This window comes from Rhincodon typus, chromosome 15 (assembly GCF_021869965.1).
Source record: "Rhincodon typus isolate 14 chromosome 15, sRhiTyp1.1, whole genome shotgun sequence".
Classification (NCBI taxonomy): domain Eukaryota; kingdom Metazoa; phylum Chordata; class Chondrichthyes; order Orectolobiformes; family Rhincodontidae; genus Rhincodon; species Rhincodon typus.
Window position 1 is genome coordinate 28,813,695 of NC_063346.1, and position 22,812 is coordinate 28,836,506.

General features: G+C 39.3%; 1 protein-coding gene across 1 annotated transcript in view; it reads right to left on the reverse strand.

Moving 5' to 3' along the window:
• The window catches only part of slc7a5 (solute carrier family 7 member 5), a 63,230-nt gene extending 42,326 nt beyond the window's left edge, over positions 1-20,904 (reverse strand). The window contains exons 1-2 of the mRNA XM_020511858.2: positions 20,068-20,904; positions 10,844-10,969 (exon numbers count right to left, since the gene is read on the reverse strand). Of these exons, the coding sequence (XP_020367447.2) occupies positions 10,844-10,969; positions 20,068-20,647 (706 nt within the window). The 5' untranslated portion in view covers positions 20,648-20,904. The remainder of the gene's footprint in view (positions 1-10,843; positions 10,970-20,067) is intronic.
• Between the last annotated feature and the right edge of the window lie 1,908 nt (positions 20,905-22,812).

Consider the following 22,812-nt stretch of genomic DNA (forward strand, 5'->3'; position numbering starts at 1 on the left):
CACGGTGGTGGAGCTCCTACTAAACACGGTGGTGGAGCTCCTACTAAACACGGTGGTGGAGCTCCTACTAAACACGGTGGTGGATAGGAAGGATTCCTTCTTACCTAGGATAAGCAGTGGAGACCAGCCTGGTCTGAGATCACCATCCAGCTTCAAGCAATCTCAGCTGCCTGGAAGAATGTCCAGCATTGTAGAAAGAAGGTCAATGTCCTTCTCCCTCCACCAGCGTAAGTGCCACCATCTCCTTTTTGATAGTTTACAATAAAAACTCTTCTACTGGATCCATCAAAGTTCACACTCCAACACTCTCACTATTGCCTGCAACATCTTCCCCACTCACTCTCACTCGCCCCAACCCCTGACACCACTTGGATGCTCTCTGCACTGCTTACTCATTCACTTGGGAAATCTCCTCTCCTGTACCAATAGTAATTATTGTGTCACCTAATTTCATCTTCAACCATACCTGCACCTCTCTCATTCCAGGAGTAAAAAAGCCCTCAATAGGGCAGGAAGAGTCAAAACAGGTTATATGCTGATCAGCAGAGGATCCTGACTCTGACAATGCCATACAGGGTCTAAATTGGTATTGGAGGTTTCCCTTGACTTACTGAATCAGGATCCCCTCTGCAAAGCTATCCACTTTGACTAGACAAAGGCCTGTTGACAACCATGGCAAGCTTCTTGGCTTTGTGTCTGCACTAAAAGGCACAGTAAGACACTTGCAATTTGAGCCCAGTATTTCTGGCTGAAGGGTCAATGCTCAGAGTGACTTAGCACTGAGAACAAGCAAGAGCCCGGAGTTGCAGCCTGGTTCAGTCCATGATCTGGGTGGTGTGTCCCTGGACACACATATTGCCATTGTTGCAACATCATAATGATCGTTGTTGGTGCAGCTCAAGCGGTAGCAGTGAAGTACCACAAGGGTTCATACAGCCTGGCACATGTCAGATATCAATGTCCATGGATGTGGGATGTGGGATGTGGGATGTGGGATGTGGGATGTGTGTGGCTAGTACCTCTGGAGCGTGCATGATGTCTAACAAACAAATCTTTAGGAGCAAGGGCCGAGTTGATCTCACACTGGTTTCCATTTTGAGTTTTCCCCATGTGTAGATTGTATGGTAAGTTTGGCAAAATTGCAATCCATGGTGATTTGGGCCATTAACAAAAATATTGAACATGCAACAATGAGTATCACCTGGAAACTTGCCGTTGTGTAGTGAGAACCTCGGCATGTCCTGAGGAAAGCGAATAAGATGCAGTGAGAAGATGTCAACAGAGAGATGGGGCTTGCCAAACAACTTGCCCAATTATACCACTCATCCCACCATAGCCACATCCCTCAGAGCCTGATAAAATTCCATCCATTATTTTGAAAAACAATATCATGCACTAAATTTAACAGTTCAAGTAAAGTAAATACAAGAGCAGAATAATTTTGAACTATCACCTAATCAATGTTCTCATGAAAAAACGCTCCAAAACTTATTTGAGTACTACATATATTTGTGTGTAAAAGCCAAATTTGAGGCCAGTTTTTTTAGTCTAAAATTTATGTGGTCAACTTTTCAACAGAAAATGTTTGCAAGGGGTTGGCATGCAAATTTGATTTGGACTAAAAATTAAAACTGTTGCAATGAAATAATGTACACACTAAAGAAATTAATATGAATCAAATTCTTAACCATATCAGTTTAATAGTTTGAATAAATAAAAAAACAAAAAAAAAAACTTAAAACTTTGAAATATTTTCCTTACCGCTACTCCTTTTCATTCATATTGAAAACAAAATCAAAATCAAATCATTAATATCTCCAGAATTATAGTTTGGTTTTGAAATTTCTAGTTTTTGCATGAGATATGCGAGAAATTATGTTTCTATAGGCCAAAAAGGAAGGGATCAACTTTTACATGAACATATACAGTATGGCTCACAGACTCAAATCCTACTACAGGGCCTTCTTTTAAAAAAATGAAAAGTCTTGGTTGTGAGAAATGCATCAAGAAGATTAAGAACACAAATAAAATCCTCAAATCTTCAATTCTCACCGGTTCTCAGTACATCACACAGTTGAGAATTCTTCAATGATTCAACAAGTCAACCATAAAATCTGACAGTTAAAATGTCCATATAGAACATAGAACAGTACAGCACAGTACAGGCCCTTTGGCCCACGATGTTGTGCCGAACTTTTACCCTAAACCTAAGGTCTATCTAACCTCCATCCCTACCTTATACTATCATTCAAATGCATATCTAATAGCAGCTTAAGTGACCCTAACAAGGCCAACTCCACTACCCTCTCTGGCAATGCATTCCACACCCCTACAACTCTGAGTAAAGAACCTACCTCTGACGTCTCCCAGATATCTACCTCCACTCACTTTAGAACTATGCCCCCTTGTAATAGCTACCTCTACCCTAGAAAAAAAGTCTCTGGCTGTCCACTCTATCTATACCTCTGATCATTTTGTACACCTCTATGATTTTGAACAAATGAAAAGAAAAACAAATCACGAGATTAACAGATAACCAAATGCTCAGCCAAACCAGAGATAAATCTTAATGCTTCCTGACAAGAGGGACCACTGGCTCTTCTGATCATTCGACTGTAAATCGGCCATCCAGAAGTTAACATTCCAAAATTTACAATCCTGATGGATAGCTGCTAAGTAAGACTAATAAATGTCAACGTCTAAAGCACATGTATTAAATGAGATTGTTTAAGAGTATAAGTTGCAAATTGTACATTGCTGGTACATGAAACCCAATCACCAAATTTTGAGATTTGCTGCTCCTTTTCATAGGATCACTGTGTAGGGAAGTACAAATTGGATGGCATGACTCTATAAAAATTGTCTGGTACACAAGGAGTGGACTGTCTCTTTAAAAGAAAAATCTGGTGGTAAAAACGTGAAAATAAATATGTGTGCATTGTCTTTGAATATATGTGCACATGAAAAATAGAAAATAATTGCTACCTTTCAGACAAATTGGTGCACATTCTAGTGATACTGGTGAATAAAATAGGATAGTTGCCTTTGAAGCACACCTGCCCTCACAATTAAAACCCAATTCTGACATAGATGGGCAGGAGACTGTAGGGCAAGTAAATGCAGTTTGCAATGCAACACGTGTTCAGCAGCCTCAGGAGTAATGGAGTTAAGTGCGTTCAACATATTCCTTAGAGAATGCATGGAACAGATCTAAATGTGCAAATGAAATGCATGGTTTTCACCTCTATCCCTTTGCTCAAGGGTGTTACGTTTGATGTTCAAGATGCTTATGCATTAATACACGGAGTATGCCCAGATGAAGTGTAGTAAACAATTGCAGGAGACAAAACAGAAGGAGGCAGCCTTGGCATTCTCCAGGTTTAGAATCAGTAAAGTTTACAAGAGATGACAAGTTTTGAGGTGTGATGCCACTAAGTGCAAAGTAACCTACATTTTTGATGCTTGCATATTTAACCCATTTCATCACCACAGGAGGCAACAAGAGCAGAACGAAGAACAAAACATCCTGATTTAGCCTCTCTTTTAAGGCATAGCATTGCAATTCTGCTTATTTTTCTTCATTCTATAGATTCTTCAAGATAATGAGGGTTCACCAAGTAGCTTTACTGTTTGGTGGGCCAATATACTGCAACTCCCCGATTGTATCTGCACAATGTGGACAGCAGCATTTCATGAAAACTGCTCGCCATCATTTACTTAAGTGTAATTAGCAATGAGCAATAAATGCTGACCTACCCAGTGCTGACCATATTTTTTGACCGAATTAAAAAAAAAAGAACGTTGGTCTATTCCTGCTGTTTTGAGGTTTCACCTCAGAATGTTTAAGACATTCCTTCCAGTTTAATAACTGTGGATGAATAAAGCTACAGTCCATATTTGTTACTACTTGTATTAATAAATCAAATTGCACCATTGCATAAGTTCCACCAACAGTTCAAATCTCTACTGTCTCCACAAGATTCTGTCCAGTGAATCTAGAACAAATGATATTAAAATTACATACTACAGGCTCTATCTAGCTTCAAAAGGCGAGTAGGTTTGTTTTTAAATCATCTTTTTTGTGGTGTGGAGGCTTGAAACCACATACTTCTCACACTTCTGCCCCACTGATAGATCCATTCATGAATTGGTTAGTAACCACAATTTCACAGGTCTTCAAATTAACTGAAGCATTTAAGGGCAATTTTCATATGTCCAAAATAAGCATGAAGTTGCCTTCAGCTTAGTCCTGCTGAATAGTTCACCCTGATGCCTGAACATTGACAGATTTAGATTTGTCAAGTATTTGAATGGCAATTTTTTTTATAGAGGGTCGCTCACATGTGGAATGAACTTCCAGAGGAAGTGATAGATGTGATAGTTACAATGTTTAAAAGACATTTGGATAAGTACGTGAATAGGAAAGGTTTGGAGGAATATGGGCCAGGAGCAGGCACACGGGACTAATTTAGTTTAGGATTATGTTCGGCATGGACCGGTTGGACCAAAAGGTCCGTTTCCATGCTGTATGATTCTGGGTACTAATTGCAACAGCAGCATTCAGTGAAATGATTGGTTCCTCGAGTGTGTATTTGCAGTATTTGATTAAAATGTGGCACAAAATGGTATAATGATAACAAGCTCCAGTAGCAAGACGTAGCAACGTAATAATTTATGAACAAATGTATCAAACACATTTTTACTGATTATGGAAATTAATGTTCTGCAAAGAATTCATATAGATAAGAGGAACAGGAGCCACTATTCTCACAGTAATTCAGCACGAAGTAAATACATTCTGTAATGTGGTGCCAACATTTCCAGACCAGAAGAAACCAGATTTTATTGCACAGGTAACTTCCCAATCCTGACCCTGCGCTGCAACTATCCACTGTACTGATCAGAATTTTAAAATGCCCAAACAGGTCCAAAAGTGTGCTTGGAGCCAAGTCAGTTGCACTGTGAACCTTTAACAGGCAGAAACTGCAGCAGGATGTGAGTGGCAGAGGCTGATGTAGCCATGGTACTGTCTGCTTTGCAGAGGAGAGGAAGTCTGAAGGCCAGCAGCATAACTGCTCACAAAAGTGGCCATTTGGCCAAATCAGAGGTAAATTATGTGATCTAATACCAAGAAGCTTTAAGTCCTGAAATTTCTCAATGCAGACAAAAATGCTTTGACTTTACTTGCTTTGAACCCAATATGTAGAGATATTCTCTAATCAATTTGTTCAGAGATGTTATTAAGCACCTCTAGAGTAGGATTTAAATCTGGGCTCCTGGCTTAGAGGTAGGGACGGAACCACTGTGCCACAAGATCCCCCAACTCCCCACCAGCAATATACTATTTTACACAAGACTGTTCCATTGTGCTGAATTCATATTCACAATCTCACCTTCCACAGCTTATTAACAAGTTCATGGAACTTAAATGGCCAAGAGTGTTTTCCTCAATTCAACCTCCTGCACGGCTTATGAAAATCAGAACATGTCCAGCACCTCTGATGCCCTCACGAAACATGGGTTTGAAACTGTGTCTGCACCCCTTCCTAATCCACCTGGTGATTGACATCTGACTGCATGTCTCCACTGAATTAGTTGATGTCAGCCAGGCAGCAATAGGAGTATCACAATTATTCCTCAGTCCCCAATCCCGGGAGAAAAAATATTCCAACATTGCCAATCCTGTTCAAGATCTTCTCAAAACAGATCACGTTTGCATGTTTAGTGAAGATTGGATGCTTTACAGTCAGGCAGACCCTATATAGAGCTGTCACCCAACACTCAGATGTCAATAACAGGAGTGTGGACATTTCATTGTCATGTTGTGGACTGTTAGAGATGCACATTGGAGTTTCATGTTCCACACAAAGATGAAATTGCAACTGCACCTCAAATGTTAAAGGCTTGGCTAATCTGATTGTCGGGCAGACTTTTAAATGGGCGCCAAATACTCTTGTCTCAAACAGGCAGGAGGCTGTTAGTATATGTAACCTGAGGCATTGAACAGTTTGTAATAGCTTGTCCACAATTTAAGAATTCTATCTGACTACTCAAAGCACCAAAGATCCATAAAAGGATTATCGTGGAATATTTCAAAGATGATTTGGAACATTCCTGGAGGTGATGAGGCATAAAGAGGAACAGGACAGCTAAAAGGTCTCCCAGTTCCCATCCTACCAACCTCTCAACTCCGCTTTTTGCTCACTTTCACTGAGTAGTGATTGGAAACAGATTGACCTCATTGACGAGGTCATTGATTGGTGTTAATAACCTGGGCCAACCAGGAAAGCCCTGGCTGACCAACATAACCAGGAGATTAGAATCTCCTCAGTTCAGGCAACTAACTCTGAGCTGGTTGGCTAGAGCTAGTGTGCTGTGCACTAGTAAATAACGGGTGACTTGGTGACGAGAATAGGATAATCGGCCTCTGTTTCGTTATTTCACACTGGTTTCACTCAGGAACCAACATATTTCAATTTCCTGGTTTGATGAGATGCCACTGGCCCTCATGAAGCACTTTGTGGCTCTTCAGCTATTTATTAATGAAACTTGAACCTGAAAATGGTTCAGGCCTCATGGTAAACTGCTCAGACAGGATTAGGAAAGGTTGTAGAACTTTGTGCTCATTTGGACATACGTTAAAAGTTGTCCTCAAATGTTTCCATAAATTGCAGACATCTGAACCTGCAGTTAGGAACAAATCTATGAATTAGTATGGGCTGGAAACATTCCTTTTCAAACCTCCACACGTATCAAATTCAAAGATGAAACAAATCTCAGATGTAAAAGCATAAATTAGCCAAATTTCTTCACCCCTAAGGCTAGATGGGAGCCAAAGTGTATTTTTCCAGCTGATAACAATTCTAATTTTGGAATTCACTAGTCCACATACACAATACTTTATGGAAAGAACCCAAAGTTTAGATTCTGCTGTTCTAGACTTATTCAGAGATTAGCCATTTTGGTTCAGAGTTACAAAGGCATATGTGAAATCATGCCCAATATGAATCAATTTTCATGAGAAGGAAAGTGGAAAACTTGAAAGAAAAAACTCCAGCTAAAGTAGGATTTAGTTTTTGTATTAAGAATAGTCTGTATGTGTCATATTAACTTTCTTCCGATATATGACCCCAGCAGATCTAAAACAGACTAAAGACAAGTTTGCAAAATCTGCTCCAACAACCCTAGAATTGTGCACAACAGCAAAAGTCTCAGCATTAAGCTATTTCTACTTTATATCAAAAGAATGATATCACAAACAAGCTCTGTCCTCATAAAATAATTAATTAATGCAAATATATTAGTAGTCCAAGATGTCAGCACTTGTGGAAAGTTGATAACATTAGCTAAGTTGAGTAAATCTCTTGAAAAATATACCAGACTGCTCTTCAGGTAATGTGTATGCAAATAATAAGTTTGATTGTATCTCAAGCGTTTTCACCCATGCCTGGGGTTAATAATGTTCTGATGCTGCATCTCTGCATCACCTGACTGTGTATTTAAACTGCATTTTATTTTGTTCACACTAATGCTGAGCCAGCACCTGTTGCACACCCCTAAATGCCTTATTATGGTAAGCTGCTTTCTTAAACTGAAGTGTACAGAGGGTAGGTATATGCAGAGTGCTGACAGGGATTTCCAGGTTTTTGACGCAGAAACAGTGAAGGAACAATGATATCATTCCAAGTTAGGATGGAGCGTGACTTGGAGGGCATCTTGTAGGTAGTGGTAGTCCCATACTGCCCTTGTCATCCTCGGTGGTAGAGGTGATGGGTTTGAAAAGTGCTGCTGAAGACCATGACTATCAGTTTGATTAAAGAAAATCCCCTTAGAATAAACAATTCACTCACCTTAAATTATTAGATATTCCATGCAATTGTAAGATTTATTAATCCAATGTTACAATTAATTTCTTCAGGATAATAACTTGCTTCAGCTTTACAAGAATGTATACAGCCACTTTCTACCACTCCAACACCACAAAGCATTATCCTAATAATTCTAATTCAATTTATCTCATGGAAAAGCACAGACAGAAATGCAGGGATCCATTCTTCTCATCACAATATCAGCTGTCCATTGTCTTCCATATTGTCAGCCATTTTCTACAATACTCACATTACAACCTTAGGTCCTACATTTTTTTTTGAAAAAGTTTCTTTTTCTTTAAGCTTGGCTCTCTGCCCTTCCTCTGTTACATCCAACTTTTCGGGACCCCAATGAAAACTGGCAACCTTCTGTTTGACCATTGTACCCAAAATGATGGTTCCACACTCCAAGTCAGCTAACATCTGGTGTCATTTGCTATTGCTACTTTACATTAGATGGTATCAGTAGACAATAGATGACTCGCTGTAAAGTAAACTGAAATAATTTAATACTTTGAACTTGAAAGCACTAAAATGCTGTTTGAAAACAAAGTGCTGAACATTGAAATTCACTTTTTTTTTAAACCAGTATTCTTGCCAAAACTTCCTTGATTCATGTGTGAAGGGCAGTAACTGGGCAGATAACTTCTGTGATGAGCAGATGAATGCAACTGGGATGATTTAACAGCCATAACCACAATTTTATTTTTCCCAATGCCCCTCCAGAACTCTCACTGGCACACAATGCCACTAATTGCATATTTTATTGAAATCATTCATCTTTTGTTGGTGCTGCACAACATCACAGTGCTACAGAATGAAAGATGTAAAACTCTGGAATCCTGCAAAACAGTACTTCAGTAATGCGGTAACTTCAAAGGGATACAAAACATTATCCAAAATAACATACTGACACTGCCTGGATTTGTATTACACAAAGGTTCTTTGCAAAGTCAGCTTTATAAAATATCTAGGGCTTTCAAATTGGAGTGGAAGTCTGTTTTTATTGACAAGTGCAAATATAAATCAATGAAATATTAAAACTCAGCCCCCTCAACTATAACATTTTGTTCAGGATGTTGGAATTAACATACAAGGAAACAGCATGCAGTAACTTATATTGATAAAGTGTCTTTAACATAATAGAACATTCTAAGGCACTTCACAGGAACATTATAATTTTTAAAATATAGCACAAAGCCAAATGAGAGCTATTAAGGCCAATGGCCCAAACAGCTAGGTTTTAAGGACTCCCTAAAAGGGAGGAAAGCAAGCTAGAAAGGTGGAGAGACAATAGATAGGCAACTCTAGAGTTTGCTGCCCAAGCAACTGAAATCCTAGCCACAAAAGGGAAGTAATTAAACGAAAAATCAAAACCAAAATTAAAGGGTTGTGGAGCTGGAGATCACAGAGATAGGCATGGTCAATAGCATGGGGTGGGGGTGTGTGTGTGTTGGCAGGGGGGGGAAATCAAAACCATGTATTAAAGTTTTAAAATTAAGATGTTGCTTGACCAAGCACCAACGCAGGTCAGGAGGGTCAGTAAGCTCAAGAGGATTTGGTGCAAATTACGACAGAGACGCAGAGTTTGATAGACCTAAAGTTTTCAGAGGATAAAAAACTCGGGAAACTAGCCAGAAATACTTTGGAACAGCAGGTATAGAGGAGACAAAAGGCATGAATGAAGGTTCCAGCAGCAGATGAGCTGAGACAAGAATGAAGTCATGCCATATTACAGGAATCGAAGTGCACAGACTTACTGATGACACAAAAAAGATTATGAATAGTTTGTATGATTTAATTTGATTATTTCAAGGAAAGAGTTTGAATGGCAATGTTTGGATCGGAGACAGAAAAAAAGTGACTTCAGTCCTTTCAATACTTAGAGGAAATTTTTGTTTATTCAGCACTGGTGATTGGCTAGGCAGTCTGATAATTTAGCAACAACGAAACAGAAGTGATGAGGAGGTAAAACTGTAGTCACCAATATACATGTGAAATCTAATGCTGTCCTCTCAAACAATATTGCTAAAGGGCAGCATAAAAATGAAACCTCGTAGGAGACCAAAAATGACTCCTTAGGGGGAATACCAGAGATGCAGAAGCCAGATGAGAAGCACTGCAAATGATACTTTGACGATAATTAGATAGAAAAAAAAAGAGAGTGGAACTAGGAAAGAACAGTCCCAGCCAGGTGGACAGTAGTGAAGAGGCGCTGGGGAAGGATGCTGGGGCTAATCAAAGGCTGCAGATAGGTTAGAAAGGATCAGGAGGGATAGTTTGCTTTGTCACGGTCACACAGAATATCTATTTAAGATCATAACAGGAGCAGTTTTGGCACAGCAGCCAGAGCAGAAACCTTACTGGAACGATTCAGCAACAGAATTTAGGAAAAGTGGACATGGACTTGGGAGCCGACAACTTGTTTAATGACACTGGGGAGGAAAAGGAGGTTGGAAGTGGGATTGTATGTATAAGGACATACAACAGGGGTCAAGAGTTGGATTTTTGAGAACAGCAATGTTATCAATAGTTTTATAAGGAAAGGATAATGCCTGAAGGCAATGAATTATTGACAATATAATTTAATATGGGGCCAGGAAGGGTAGTTAAGTGACCATGGGAACAGGAGGTTGGTCTCATGAATAAGATGAACTTGGAGAGGGCACGAGTGAGATAGGAGAGAAGCTGGGGAAAAATTAGAGCACCTTTTCAAACATTTGAAGTCAGACCCCCCCATCTAATACAGCAAGGAAAAGAAACATGTTAGGCTGAAGGACCTGCTTCCATGCTCTTGACGTTTATGATTATGAGTAAATAACTTTATTGAAATGTATTTTTCAAAATAATTTGTTCAGTAAAGATGCTGTGCATTTTAACTTGAAATCTTACAATTCCTGTCTGACACAATGTAGTCTCAGAAAGATGTAACAGCAACAAGCTGATTGGATAATTAAAATATGTTCCACACCTACCTTTAAAAATCTGCACAAAGCCCAAAATGATGATAACAGTTAGAGCTAACAACTTAGCTGCAGCAAAAGCATCTTGTACTCTTGTAGCTGCCTTCACACTGTAACAGTTAACTGCTGTCAAAAACACTGAAAGGAAGAGGAAAAGGCAGTCAGTGATTTATTTCTTCCAATTTCTTTTATCTGAATACCCAGATACACAACAAGATACACATTCACCAACCAACCAGCACACTGGCATTAATGCTTTGAAGACTGAAAGAACACATACATTTGGTAATGTGAAACTAGTTGGTACATTCTACAAGGTTTTAGGGCCAGACTTTTCACTACTGAGAAAGACAGCTCATGTCAGGAAATTCAGCAACTTGGCAGACCCACGACAATAATAACAAGCCCCATCATGTCCAGGTTTTATCTGGGGAGGTGGAGACAGGATCAAAATGTACCTGCCAACCTAGAAGCAGATTGGAGGCAGCCATGGGGGCAGGCAGGCAATTACTGAGACAAGGATGCTTAGAAGGCCTGGTTCAGTTCTCCAGGACACTGACTCAATTGTTTTAAAAGGGGCTACTCCTTCAAATTGTTTTCCTTTGAATTTCCTCTAGTCTAAGGAGATCAAGACATTGAAAATCAAGAAGGATCTAGACAAAGTAGACTGAAACTGGTGGAGTGGTTGAGAACTAAAGGGCAGAGATTTAAGGTTTTTGGCAAAAAATCTAAGGCCTCTAAGGTTTTGGAGTAGATCTGTAGCTTGGGTTGTGGGTGTTGAGGTTGGTTGGCTCGCTGAGCTGTTTTGTTGTTCCGCAGACGTTTTGTTACCGTGCTGCACTGAGGACGTTACCCAGCACGGTAACGAAACGTCTGTGGAACAACAAAACAGCTCGGCGAGCCAACCAACCTCAAAATCTAAGGCCAACATGAGGAACAAATTTTATTACATGGCATGTGGTTAGGATCTGTAATACACTGTCTGAAAGGATGGTCCAGTTGAATTGTGGCTTTCAAAAGGTTATTAGATAATTACCTAAGAAAAATAAATCTACAAAGTTAGGAAAGGGGAGTGAATGGCTGAACTGTTCTTGCAAACAGCAGACACAGATGTGACTTCTTTCTGTCCTATAACTATTTCATAACTAAAAACAACTCCAATGAGTTCTGCTGTAGAAGGACAAGAAGCTATGAGGGAAGGGGATGAGGAAAACACATTTCAACCAACTTCTCAAATGCGACTGACTAAATGAATACATCCATTGATTTATTTGCGAGCTCTTCTTTTACTATTGATAGCATTATATCATGAAAGTTATCATATACTACGTGTTACCAATGCAATCATTCTAACAAGAAGGCACCAGATGTCACCCCACCTGATCCCCAATCTCTGTAAGAGAAAATCTTTTGTGTTGCTTATGGAAGTTCGAAGTTTGATTGGTACTCAAGGCAACAGTTTATCTCTTTAGAGAAGACATTAACCTCAAGTAATTATAACACAACAGAATCTTAAATCCCTCCAGATGGACCAGCAGTACAATCTGAATTTGGTTTCAAGTGAACTAGCTTAGGGACTTAGATAATGCAAAGTAAATTCATTAAAATAATTACAAAAAAAAAAAAAAAAGAACGAACTGCTGATGCTGGAAATCAGAAACAAAAAAAAACTTAGCTGGTCTGATTTAGATAACCTGATTTCTCTTCACAAATGCTGCCAAACCTACTAAAATTTTCCAGTAACTCCTATTTAAAAGTGACTAAACTTACAGATTCTTGGTCATGCATATGCAGCATTATGACTTCAAATAGGTAGACATAAATAGTGTAAAATTTATGCCAAATTAAATAAAACGCAAATGGAGTGAAAATGCTGAAAATCTGAGAAACAGAACACCATGAAAATACCTTACAGGTCTTACAGCATCTCTAGAGCGAGGAACAGAATTATAGTTTCAGTTAATGATGCTTCACCAGAATTGGGAGACATAACAGATTTAAGCAAAGCACAGAAACGTGGAGGTTAAAAAAGTGAGTGAGTATCTGTGACAAGGTGGGATAGATGAGAAATTAAATGACAAAACCGAATATAGAGCAAAGGGAAAAGAGAGAGATAATAGTATTCAGGTTAAAATGGAAAAGCAGAATCAACATCAAGAGCTGCCATTCAAAAATGAAAACAAAATTGAGCAATAGCGTCACTCAGTGAATAGACACGCAGCATCTAGTCCAGAAGGCTTTGAATGGCCTAATCAAGAAATGAGGTACGGTTCTTCGAGCTTGCACTGAACTCCAGGAAAGTCTAAGCACTATTTAAATAGAAAAAATGTTTGTAGAAGCCGACACTGGGTGTGCTAGTACATGAACCATAAAAGGTATGCAGGTGCTGCAAGTGAAATGGTGACATTTATTGAAAGGGAAATGAAGTATAAAAACTGGAAACTTTCAATGCAGCTGGCACAGGATTTTGCTGAGACGGTGTGCAATTATGGCCTTCTTATCTGAAAAAATATATACAACTGCAATAAAAGCAGTTCAAAAAGGATTTACTAAGCTCATTTCTTGCATGAAAAGGCAGGAGCAGATATAGGTCATACCCCATGGAATCTGCTCCACCATTTAAATGAGAAGAAGAACTTACAACGGTGGAACAAAAGCAAGATACTGCGAATGCTAGAGATCGGAAATAAAATGGAAACAGCTTGAGAAATTCAGCAGCTCTGGTAGCTATGGAGTTCTTCCAGGAGTTTCTGTTTCTATTTCTCCCAAAAAGTTGGTGTGTCCAAACTGCCAGACTTTCTGAAAATACAGCTGAATTTCCTGAGGCTATTGCAAATCAAATTCTGGAAGTTCTATAAAAATAAGTCCTTTTTAATCCGTTCACAGGATGACAGTGTTGCTGGCTGGGCCAGCATTTACTGCCCATCCCAGAGGGCAGTTAAGAGTCAACCACATTGTTGTGGGTCTGGAGTCACATGTAGGCTAGACCAGGTAGTGATATAGTTTCCTTCCCTAAATAACAGTAGTGAACCAGAGGAGTTTTTGACAATTGACATGGATTACAGGTCATCAGGAGACTCTTAATTCCAGATTCGAAATATGTCAAATTATTCTGTTGGCTTCAAAACAAAACAATATGATGCAATAAAACTTGGTTCAAAGCTCTCTTGTGGCATTGCATACAGGAGTCAAGGCAAATGCAATCTTTAGGTGAAGAAAAGCTGGATTGCGATACATTATTCAATCAAAACTTGCAAATAGCATTTCAGTTCCAATTTCTTAATCCTGACTTTTGTGTTTTGATTACATTTCAGCGTGAACATAAACAATGCTATCATTCTGAAGTTATGCAGTGACACTAATGGCAGTATAGAGCCTTATGCAAAAACAGGGTACGCAGAGCATGATCAGCTTACACTGGGAGTTCCATTGTAAAATTATGATGGGGAGGTGTCAGATTGGGTGGACAGGTCAGAAATCACATGTCACCGGGTTATAGCCCAAGAGGTTTATTCGAAAACACAAGCTCGTGCTCTTGATTTCCCATGTGTAGCACCACAGAAGATTGGCTGGTCTGTCATATGCATTACGAGGGGAGACGATGGCTTAGTGGTATTATCGCTGGACATAATGTTAATCCAGAGACCCAGGTAATGTTCTGGGGACCTGGGTTTGGATCCCGCCATGGTAGATGGTGGAATTTGAATTCAATAAAAATATCTATAATTAAGAGTCTAATGATGACCCTGAATCCATTGTCGATTGTTGGAAAAACCCATCTGGTTCACTAATGTCCTTCAGGGAAGGAAACTGCCATCCTTACCTGGTCTAGCCTACATGTGACTCCAGATCCACAGCAATGTGGTTGACTCCTAACTGCCCTCTGGGCATTTAGGGATGAGCAATAAATGCTGCCTAGTGAGCGACATCCTCATCCTGTGAGCAAAAAAAAAACCTCTGCCCCAGTGACACTGTTAACTTTCATAAAACAGTATTGAGCATTAGCAAAAAGTAGTTATAAAACAAGCAACCCAAATGTAAAGCCCTAAATGAATGCTAGTTGGTCCCCATGAATTAAGCTGGTTTGCTGCAAGGTAAGATTTAATATCTATAAAGTAGTCAATCTGATAGTGTTGTAGAAAAATAGCTAAGAAACAACATGCCAAGAATAAAAATAATGGATACAAATTAGGTTATACAACATACACAATTTAAAGTACCACTCCTTTCTTAAGGCAATGCAACTAAAATTTCAGATATGATGGCTTGTCTATTCACAGAATCATAGAATCCCTACAGTATGGGGACAGGCCATTCGGCCCAACAAGTACACAGCACCCCCCTGAAGAGCATCCCACCCAGAGCCATTCCCCTACCCCTGTATTTCCCCATTCTAACCCACATAACCTAAACATCCCTGGGCACTATGGTATATTTAGCATAGCCAATCCACCTAGCCTGCACATCTTTGGACTGTGGGAGGAAACCGGAGCACCCGGAGGAAACCAACGCAGACATGGGGAGAATGTGCAAACTCCACACAGTTGCCAGAGGTTGGAATCGAACCCGAGTCCCTGGCTCTGTAAGGCAGCAGTACTAATCACTGAGCCACCGTGCCACCTATTTTTTATAAAATAAAAACTACACCTCACATTAGAGAGTACAAGTATGTAGAAACCTAATTAATTTCTAAAGCTGTTCCAAACTATTACAATTCAATAATTATATTCAATTATGGCATTCCAATTTCAAGAATTCCCTGAAAAAATGGCAACAAGCTTTACATACTGGATTCAAAACGTATAAGTATGGAACACTTCATTCTACAAAAAATTTTGATGTAATGGAATGAATTAATGTGACCAAGTGCTATGAAAAATAAAAAGTTTAAAAATGCTGACTTTGTCTCTGATGTCCATATCCCAGGAAGAAATATTTTTAAAAATTATACTCAGAATTCTAAAGTGCCAAGAATTATTCCTTACACTTATAGTGACATCACAGTAAAAAAGCACTCTTTCATGCTCTTACACTCTCTTTAGCCATAAGAATATAACCATTTCTGCAGCAAGAACAAAGGCACAGGCCATACAGTCCATAAAAATAATTTTCAGAAAGAAACAGGTCATCCTAATTGGCCTTCTGTTTACCATAATGGACAGAATTCAAAATAAATTGAAGAAATCCAGATTGGTGAAATACAGTTTCAGTAGACTGCATATTTTTATGATTAATACAAGATACTCTTTATATTTATTGAATTTGTGAACCTCAGCTCCACCTTGCTGATTATTCTGAAATTTGAATCATTATAGTTTGGTGTTTAAGATAGGGTTATGCTTGCATCAGACAAGTCTAGCTTACCACACCTAATAGAGACTGAATTCACAATCTTTTGCTAAGACCACTTAATTCCTAATAAGCAAGTCTGGAAGTATAGAACAAAGCTATAATACCCATTATTATGGAAACATTTATTTCCTTGCAGTACTTCTGCATATTTTGGTTCCCTGATCTTCAAAATGCATCTATTATAGCCAGTAGTGGCAGCTGTAGTTCAGTTAAGATACCACAAATGTATCCTTTAATCTTCTTTCATAGAGGAAGAAAAATTATGAAAATTATATGGTAAAATGTAAATTAAAATTGTGGACCCAATTTTAAACCTGTGCATATGGGTGGTTTATGAATGGATCAAAATCTTACCCATATATTTCTCCTAGTAAATCTATAAAATATTGTACATACTCCTTAGAAGGGATTATTTGAAATAAGCTAGCAAAGTTTTCTCCATTTGTTTTTGTAAACATTATAAGCTCACTACAACTTATGTTTCCTGGAGAAATTTCCTTCTTATAGAAGTACATCAATTTCTAATATATTTTTCAATAACTTCTGGCACACAAGATACAGCTTTTTGAAACCATGTTTCCTCTATGTTACACGATAAGAAATGTCAGTATCATTCCATTAACAGAAACACAAATGCTTTCCTTGTTAAATTCCTTAGAAATAATGCAGTCATTCACGAGGCTGACCAAGTCCAAATCATTGGATAACATCTATTAACAGTAATCTGTTGTAAGGTGTTACAGCTTCACTTTCCTCATGATTAAGATTTATTTGCATCAAACAGGTATGATATTATACAACACACAAATTATGATTAGATGCAGTATTTTATGAAAGATACTGCATTAGAATTTTAATTCTTTGTTGCCAGACTGCAGACAGGAGTTCAGTATCAGTCATGGGTGAAAGCATCATAATAAATCTTTCATCATAGATGCCTTGGGGTAAGGAGGACAGAAAAACAGCCCACTGTTACCCATGACCACATGAAAATGAGTTGGCTGAAAAGTATGTGCATGTGAATGATGGGCCAAGAAAATGGTGTCTCCAATTGTGATGTTGCCAATGTTCATGAACTACTTCATCTCACACAATTCAAATGTCTAGTCGAGGAGGCTACTGGTATCCATGAATGGTAATCAGCAAGGAGTTGATGTCTTCAGTAAAGGAGACAAAAAAAATTAGTTAAAAAGAAACAGAAGAAACATGTTCCCAGACATTTAGTCCTTATTTGAATGCAGCTATATCTTTAAAAACTCAAGCTTTTATTTGTCACCCGTGTGGTGATATTGAATCGAAACTTTGAAGCAAAGCTCAAGAAGTTCACTCAGATCTGGCAATGCAAACTGATTTGGAATTTGCCATTGCCTGCTACAATTTAGAATTAAAATCATTGTAGACTGCAGACTACATGTATTCAGCTATTTATTACCAACATACGTGAAGGAGTAGAGTTGTGTTTGAAGGGCTTGAGATTTGGGTCAAAGGCCATTCCACTGACTTGACACAGCACAGCCATTATGGCCACATTGCAATTTGTACCAAATTTCATTATAGTCAAGAATTTGAGAGTTAAGTGACTAAATCATCCGCACTTTTTCCACAAGAGTCCTATATATGTAATTATTCAACCTCAAACAGATAGCAGGGAAGTGGTGGGAGTGCAGGGTTGCTGATTGACAGGACACCTACCTCTGACTCCATAGGAACAAATGCTGCAGTGTCAGAAATAAAAGTATTACATTCTTATGCTCTAAAACTGTCTTAGAAGGGTAACCCTATCCCATTTTTTGATGAGATATTAAACCGAGGGCCATCTTCATTCTCAGGCGGACGTCAGATTTCCTGTGGCACTTCAGACTTTTTACTGCGTACAAATCAACTTCAATTTCTTGATCAATATAAATTAAACAGATGATCTGATTATTTGTCTCACTGATTTTGTGGGATCTTGTTATGTGCAAAATGTTTTCTTCCATTACAATTACATTTCAGAAGAATGCAGTTAACTGTAAAATCTTTTCAAACATTTTCACTGTGAAGGCACAACTTAAGTCCAGGTTCTTCCTCTTGTAAAGTATTGAAACATACTGATCGTTTTACTTCTCCCTGTTGTTTTCAAACATGCAGCGTGTCATGAGAAGTAGTTATTTAGTACTCCTCCCCACTGAGGCAATTCACCAAGTGAGATAACAAGGTGTAGAGCTGGATGAACACAGCAGGCCAAGCAGCATCAGAGGAGCAGGAAAGCTGATGTTTCAGGTCTAGACCCTTCTTCAGAAATGGGGATATTGGGCAACTCAACAGCTCAGAGATTACAGCAATCTAGCTTCTGCAATTTAGGTGGGCAGATGATGCATTAGTAGATAACAAAATAAACTAAATTGAAGTACCAAAAATACTTGATAAATATAGAGAAGTTAATGGAATTCTGCTAACAGAATAAAGAGAAACAGGTTAGAACAAAAGTTCAACTGTTAGATGGTTGTCAACTCCTACCACATAAAACCAAGGATGTAAATTGGATTGAAGCATTCTTGTCTAAAACTTTTACAGGAGCTGCACAGATGTTTGATTGAAGCATTGTAACAATTTCTGCATAACTAAGCTCAAGGACAGGACTTGCAATGAAAAACAATACAGAAAAATTCCTGATTGTTTCTTTTGAGCTGGGAGTTGCTTATATGGCAACTTTACTGAAGAAATAAGATATATTAGTTTTGTTATTTCTTTGGTATACTATTTGGAATTAAAAAGCCTCTACAATAGCACTAGCACAAGTAGAATGTAGATCTTCTGTGGCAGAATGTTTGTGATTTTTCCCACTAGGACTCACCTTAATATTCCACCAAATTTAATTGCTTAAAAACTCAGACAATTGGACAGGTTCCAGTGCATTCTGGTGACTATGAAACTATAAATAACTAAAGAAGCAACTGCTGATCAAGTAAGCTCATGGGCACAATTTACATAATGATAGCTCATTGCAAGACTGAGACCACATTTTTAAAAAAAATTTTGAATAATCTCAGATTGTAATTTACACCTAGTCTGAATCCTTGCCCCACATTAGTGGCTATAACCTAATAATATTTTTGAACATTATCAAAAATCAATTAATATGACATTTATAGGGATTTTAAAATAAAATATTAGCATGTTATGCATCAATTACTGTTATATCTTACATTGCCCATTAGTCCTAGGAGGTCTCGAGTATACTGGCAACCCGTGAGCAACGGAAGTATGACAAAAATCTGGTTTCATACTGATAATCTATCTTGGAGCTGGGGAGAACACATTAGAAGGACGGGTGTAGTCCTGTTTGCACTCTCACAACTCGCAATGGCAAGCAGTAACCGTTCATTAGAAAGTCATACACTGACCTCGAAAACAAGCCAGCAAAATTAATTTGAAAATTTCGTTGCAAAAAGAAGGAACAAATACGGAAGCATGGTCACATGTTTGAATTGCAGGAGAAACAAGGTGGTATCGCAAAGCACGTGGTTGGGCGCAGCAGTCTGATACACGCACAATTAGAAACAGACTACAAAGAAATCAACTTAAACATTGGGCCTATTTTGTAGAGGGGAGGTTTAGTTTAAAAAGCCCCCAATATCGTGCATTAGACAACTGTATTTATAATGTTGTAACTACAAATAATCCATAACACATTAATATGTTTACTGTGCTATTTTAAGAAAATTGATCAAAATTGCACGTCAAAACGTCCGTTACTATTTTTTGTGTCAACTTAAAATTTGCAAGCCATTGCTAAGAAAACATTGAGACATTTGAAAAAGCATGTTTGCCCCCCAATTGCTGAGTTGTAACGTGGCGGTGCTGAGTGTAGGCTCAATGTGAGCGGTTGCCTGTATACTCACAGATGCAGAGACAAGCCACTAACTTGGCTCCGTCCTCGGGAACCGCACAGTCGGGGAAGGCGGGCTTGATGATATAAGTGGCGAAGACCAGCGCTATGATGTACTGCGAACTAGGTCTGATGATGAGCAGCTCGATCCAGAGTTTGAGGAAAGCCGTGACCGAGCCGTACACCTCGAGGATGTAGGCGTAGTCGCCTCCCGACTTGGTAATGGTGGTGCCCAGCTCGGCGTAGCAGAGAGCCCCGACCGTGGAGAAGACGCCGCACATTGCCCAGATGATGAGGGAGAAGCCCACCGAGCCCGCCTCCCTCACCACCCCGGTCGGCGTGATGAAAATACCCGAGCCGATAATGGTCCCCACGATGATGGCCACACCACTCCGCAGCGTGATGGTTCGCTTCAGGACCATGCCCGAGTCCGCCGGCTGCTCCAGGGCGGTCGGTAAGCTGTCCCGGTCCGGGGACAGCCCCGGTTCCCCATTCACATGCGCCGTTAACATGCTCTCCTTCACCTGACCATCTGTTTCCCCTTGATCCCTCACCGAGCCGGTGCCCGAGCCTCTCTTCTTCAGGTTAGACATGTGAACAGAGCGCGCAGTCCCACTGCTCTTTAGGAAATGCTGTGAATGTAACTAAGTCCTTTTGTACTGGCGTTGTTTTTGTCTGCAAAGCTGCTGCCGCTGCCCTTTTATAACTAAACACGATCTCACTTGATTCTCGCCTTTAAGAGCCGAAATCAGTCAAATCAGTCCTCCTTTTCCGAAAAGCGTCATGTTCAACCATTCATCTCGCCAGTACATGCCGCATGATGCAACACCTCATCATCAGTTCGAGCCTCGCGAGGAGTCGCTCTATATCGTAAACTGAAGGCGAGTGTTTCTCTGTCTGATGCAACAGTGAAAAAAAATTACACTTATATTTCAATTGTCATTTAATGTAGTTGTCTTCGAAGTTTACTAGCTCTGAAGAACATCCGAAATGTATGCAAATATTGAAGTATTAAAAAGTACAATATTTGGTTTTAAGCCCGCAAATATACATAACATATACAGGACCAGGAATCACTGGGATATTGCATCACTCAAATGACATATTCCAGAGACTCGATATTATTCATTTGTAGAAAAACAATTTGCAGACTAAAAGAGATACCCACGGGGTCCAATCTTTTTTACTTTATTCTTTCATGGGATGTAAGCATATCCAGCAATAGACCAGTATTTATTCCCCATTCCTAATTGCACTTAAGGCAGTAATAAGCTTTCTAGGAAAGCAGCCATGTGGTTTGCAATGCCTACAGTCCTGTTAGGAAGGGAATTGCAGGGTTTCGACCCGATTGACAGTGCAGAAACAGTGATGTAGTTTGAAGTCAGTATGGTGCACGCCTTGAAGGGGAACTTCTTGTTAGTGTTTATTGACTTTGTCCTTCTGGTCTTTAAGCCACTGAAGACTAAATGCAGGTACAGCAAGCTATGAAGTAGGCGAATAAAATGTTTGCGTTTACTACAAGGAGATTTGTATACAGCAGTAATGAAGTATTGCTTGGAGTACTTTGTGCAGTTCTAGCCTCCTTATCTCATCAAAGGTATTATTGGCTTAGAGTAAGTGCAATGACAGCTCTCCAGGCTTGTTGCCAAGATGGTGGGATTGTTGTATGAAGAGACATTACATAAACTGAGCCTATGTTATAAGAGTCAAACAGCACCAGTCCATGCTGAACATAACACCAAACTAAACTAGTCCCACCAGCCTGCTCCTGGCCCTTTTCCCTCCAAACCTTTCCTATCCATGTACTTGTCTAAGTGTCTTTTAAACATTGTAAATGTACCCGCATTCATCACTTCCTCCGGAAGTTCATTCCACATGCAATCCACACTCTCTGTAAAAGATTTGCCCTTCATGTCTTTTTTAAAATCTCTCTCATCTCACCTTAAAAATATCCCCATGAGTCTTGAAATCCTCCATCCTAAAGAAAGGACGCCTACCATTAACCCTATCTATACCCCTCATGATTATATAAAACTGTATAAGATCACTCACAACCTACTATGCTCCAGTGAAACATGTCCCAGCCTATTAAGCCTTTCTTTATAACTCAAACCTTCAATACCTGGCAACATCCTGGTAAACCTCTTCTCAACTCTCTCCAGCTTAATAATATCCTTCCTATGGTAGGGCAACCAGAACTGGACACAGTACTCCAGACGAGGCCTCACCAATGTCCTGTACAACCTCAACATGACTTCCCATATCCTATGATTAAATGACTGAGCAATGAAGGCAAGTGTGCTAAACACCTTTTAAACCACCCTTTCAAATGTGATGCAAATTTCAAAGTTCTCTCGAGTTTCAAAGAATGAGAGGTGATCTCATTGAAACTGACCAAAATACTTAAAGGCATATACATGGTAGATGCAGGTGCAGGTAATTCTGCGAAAAACGCGATAGTCGCGTTCTTGCTTGACTTTGCGCTACAGAAAACCACCATAGAAATTTGTGTCATAGGGAAACCACTATAGAAAATTGCTCTCCCTGCAGAGCAGAAAGTTCACATTATCCAAACAGTGTCCACTATTCATCAATCACATTACAGCCAATTCTCATTAATGAAACACGTGTTACAGCAGAACTACCTGTAAGATGTTTCTCCTGGTTGGGGAGTCTAGAACTAGAGAGAACAATTTAGTAAGAAGGGAGATGCCATTCAGAACTGAGATGAGGAAAAATTCTTTTAATTGGAGGGTGA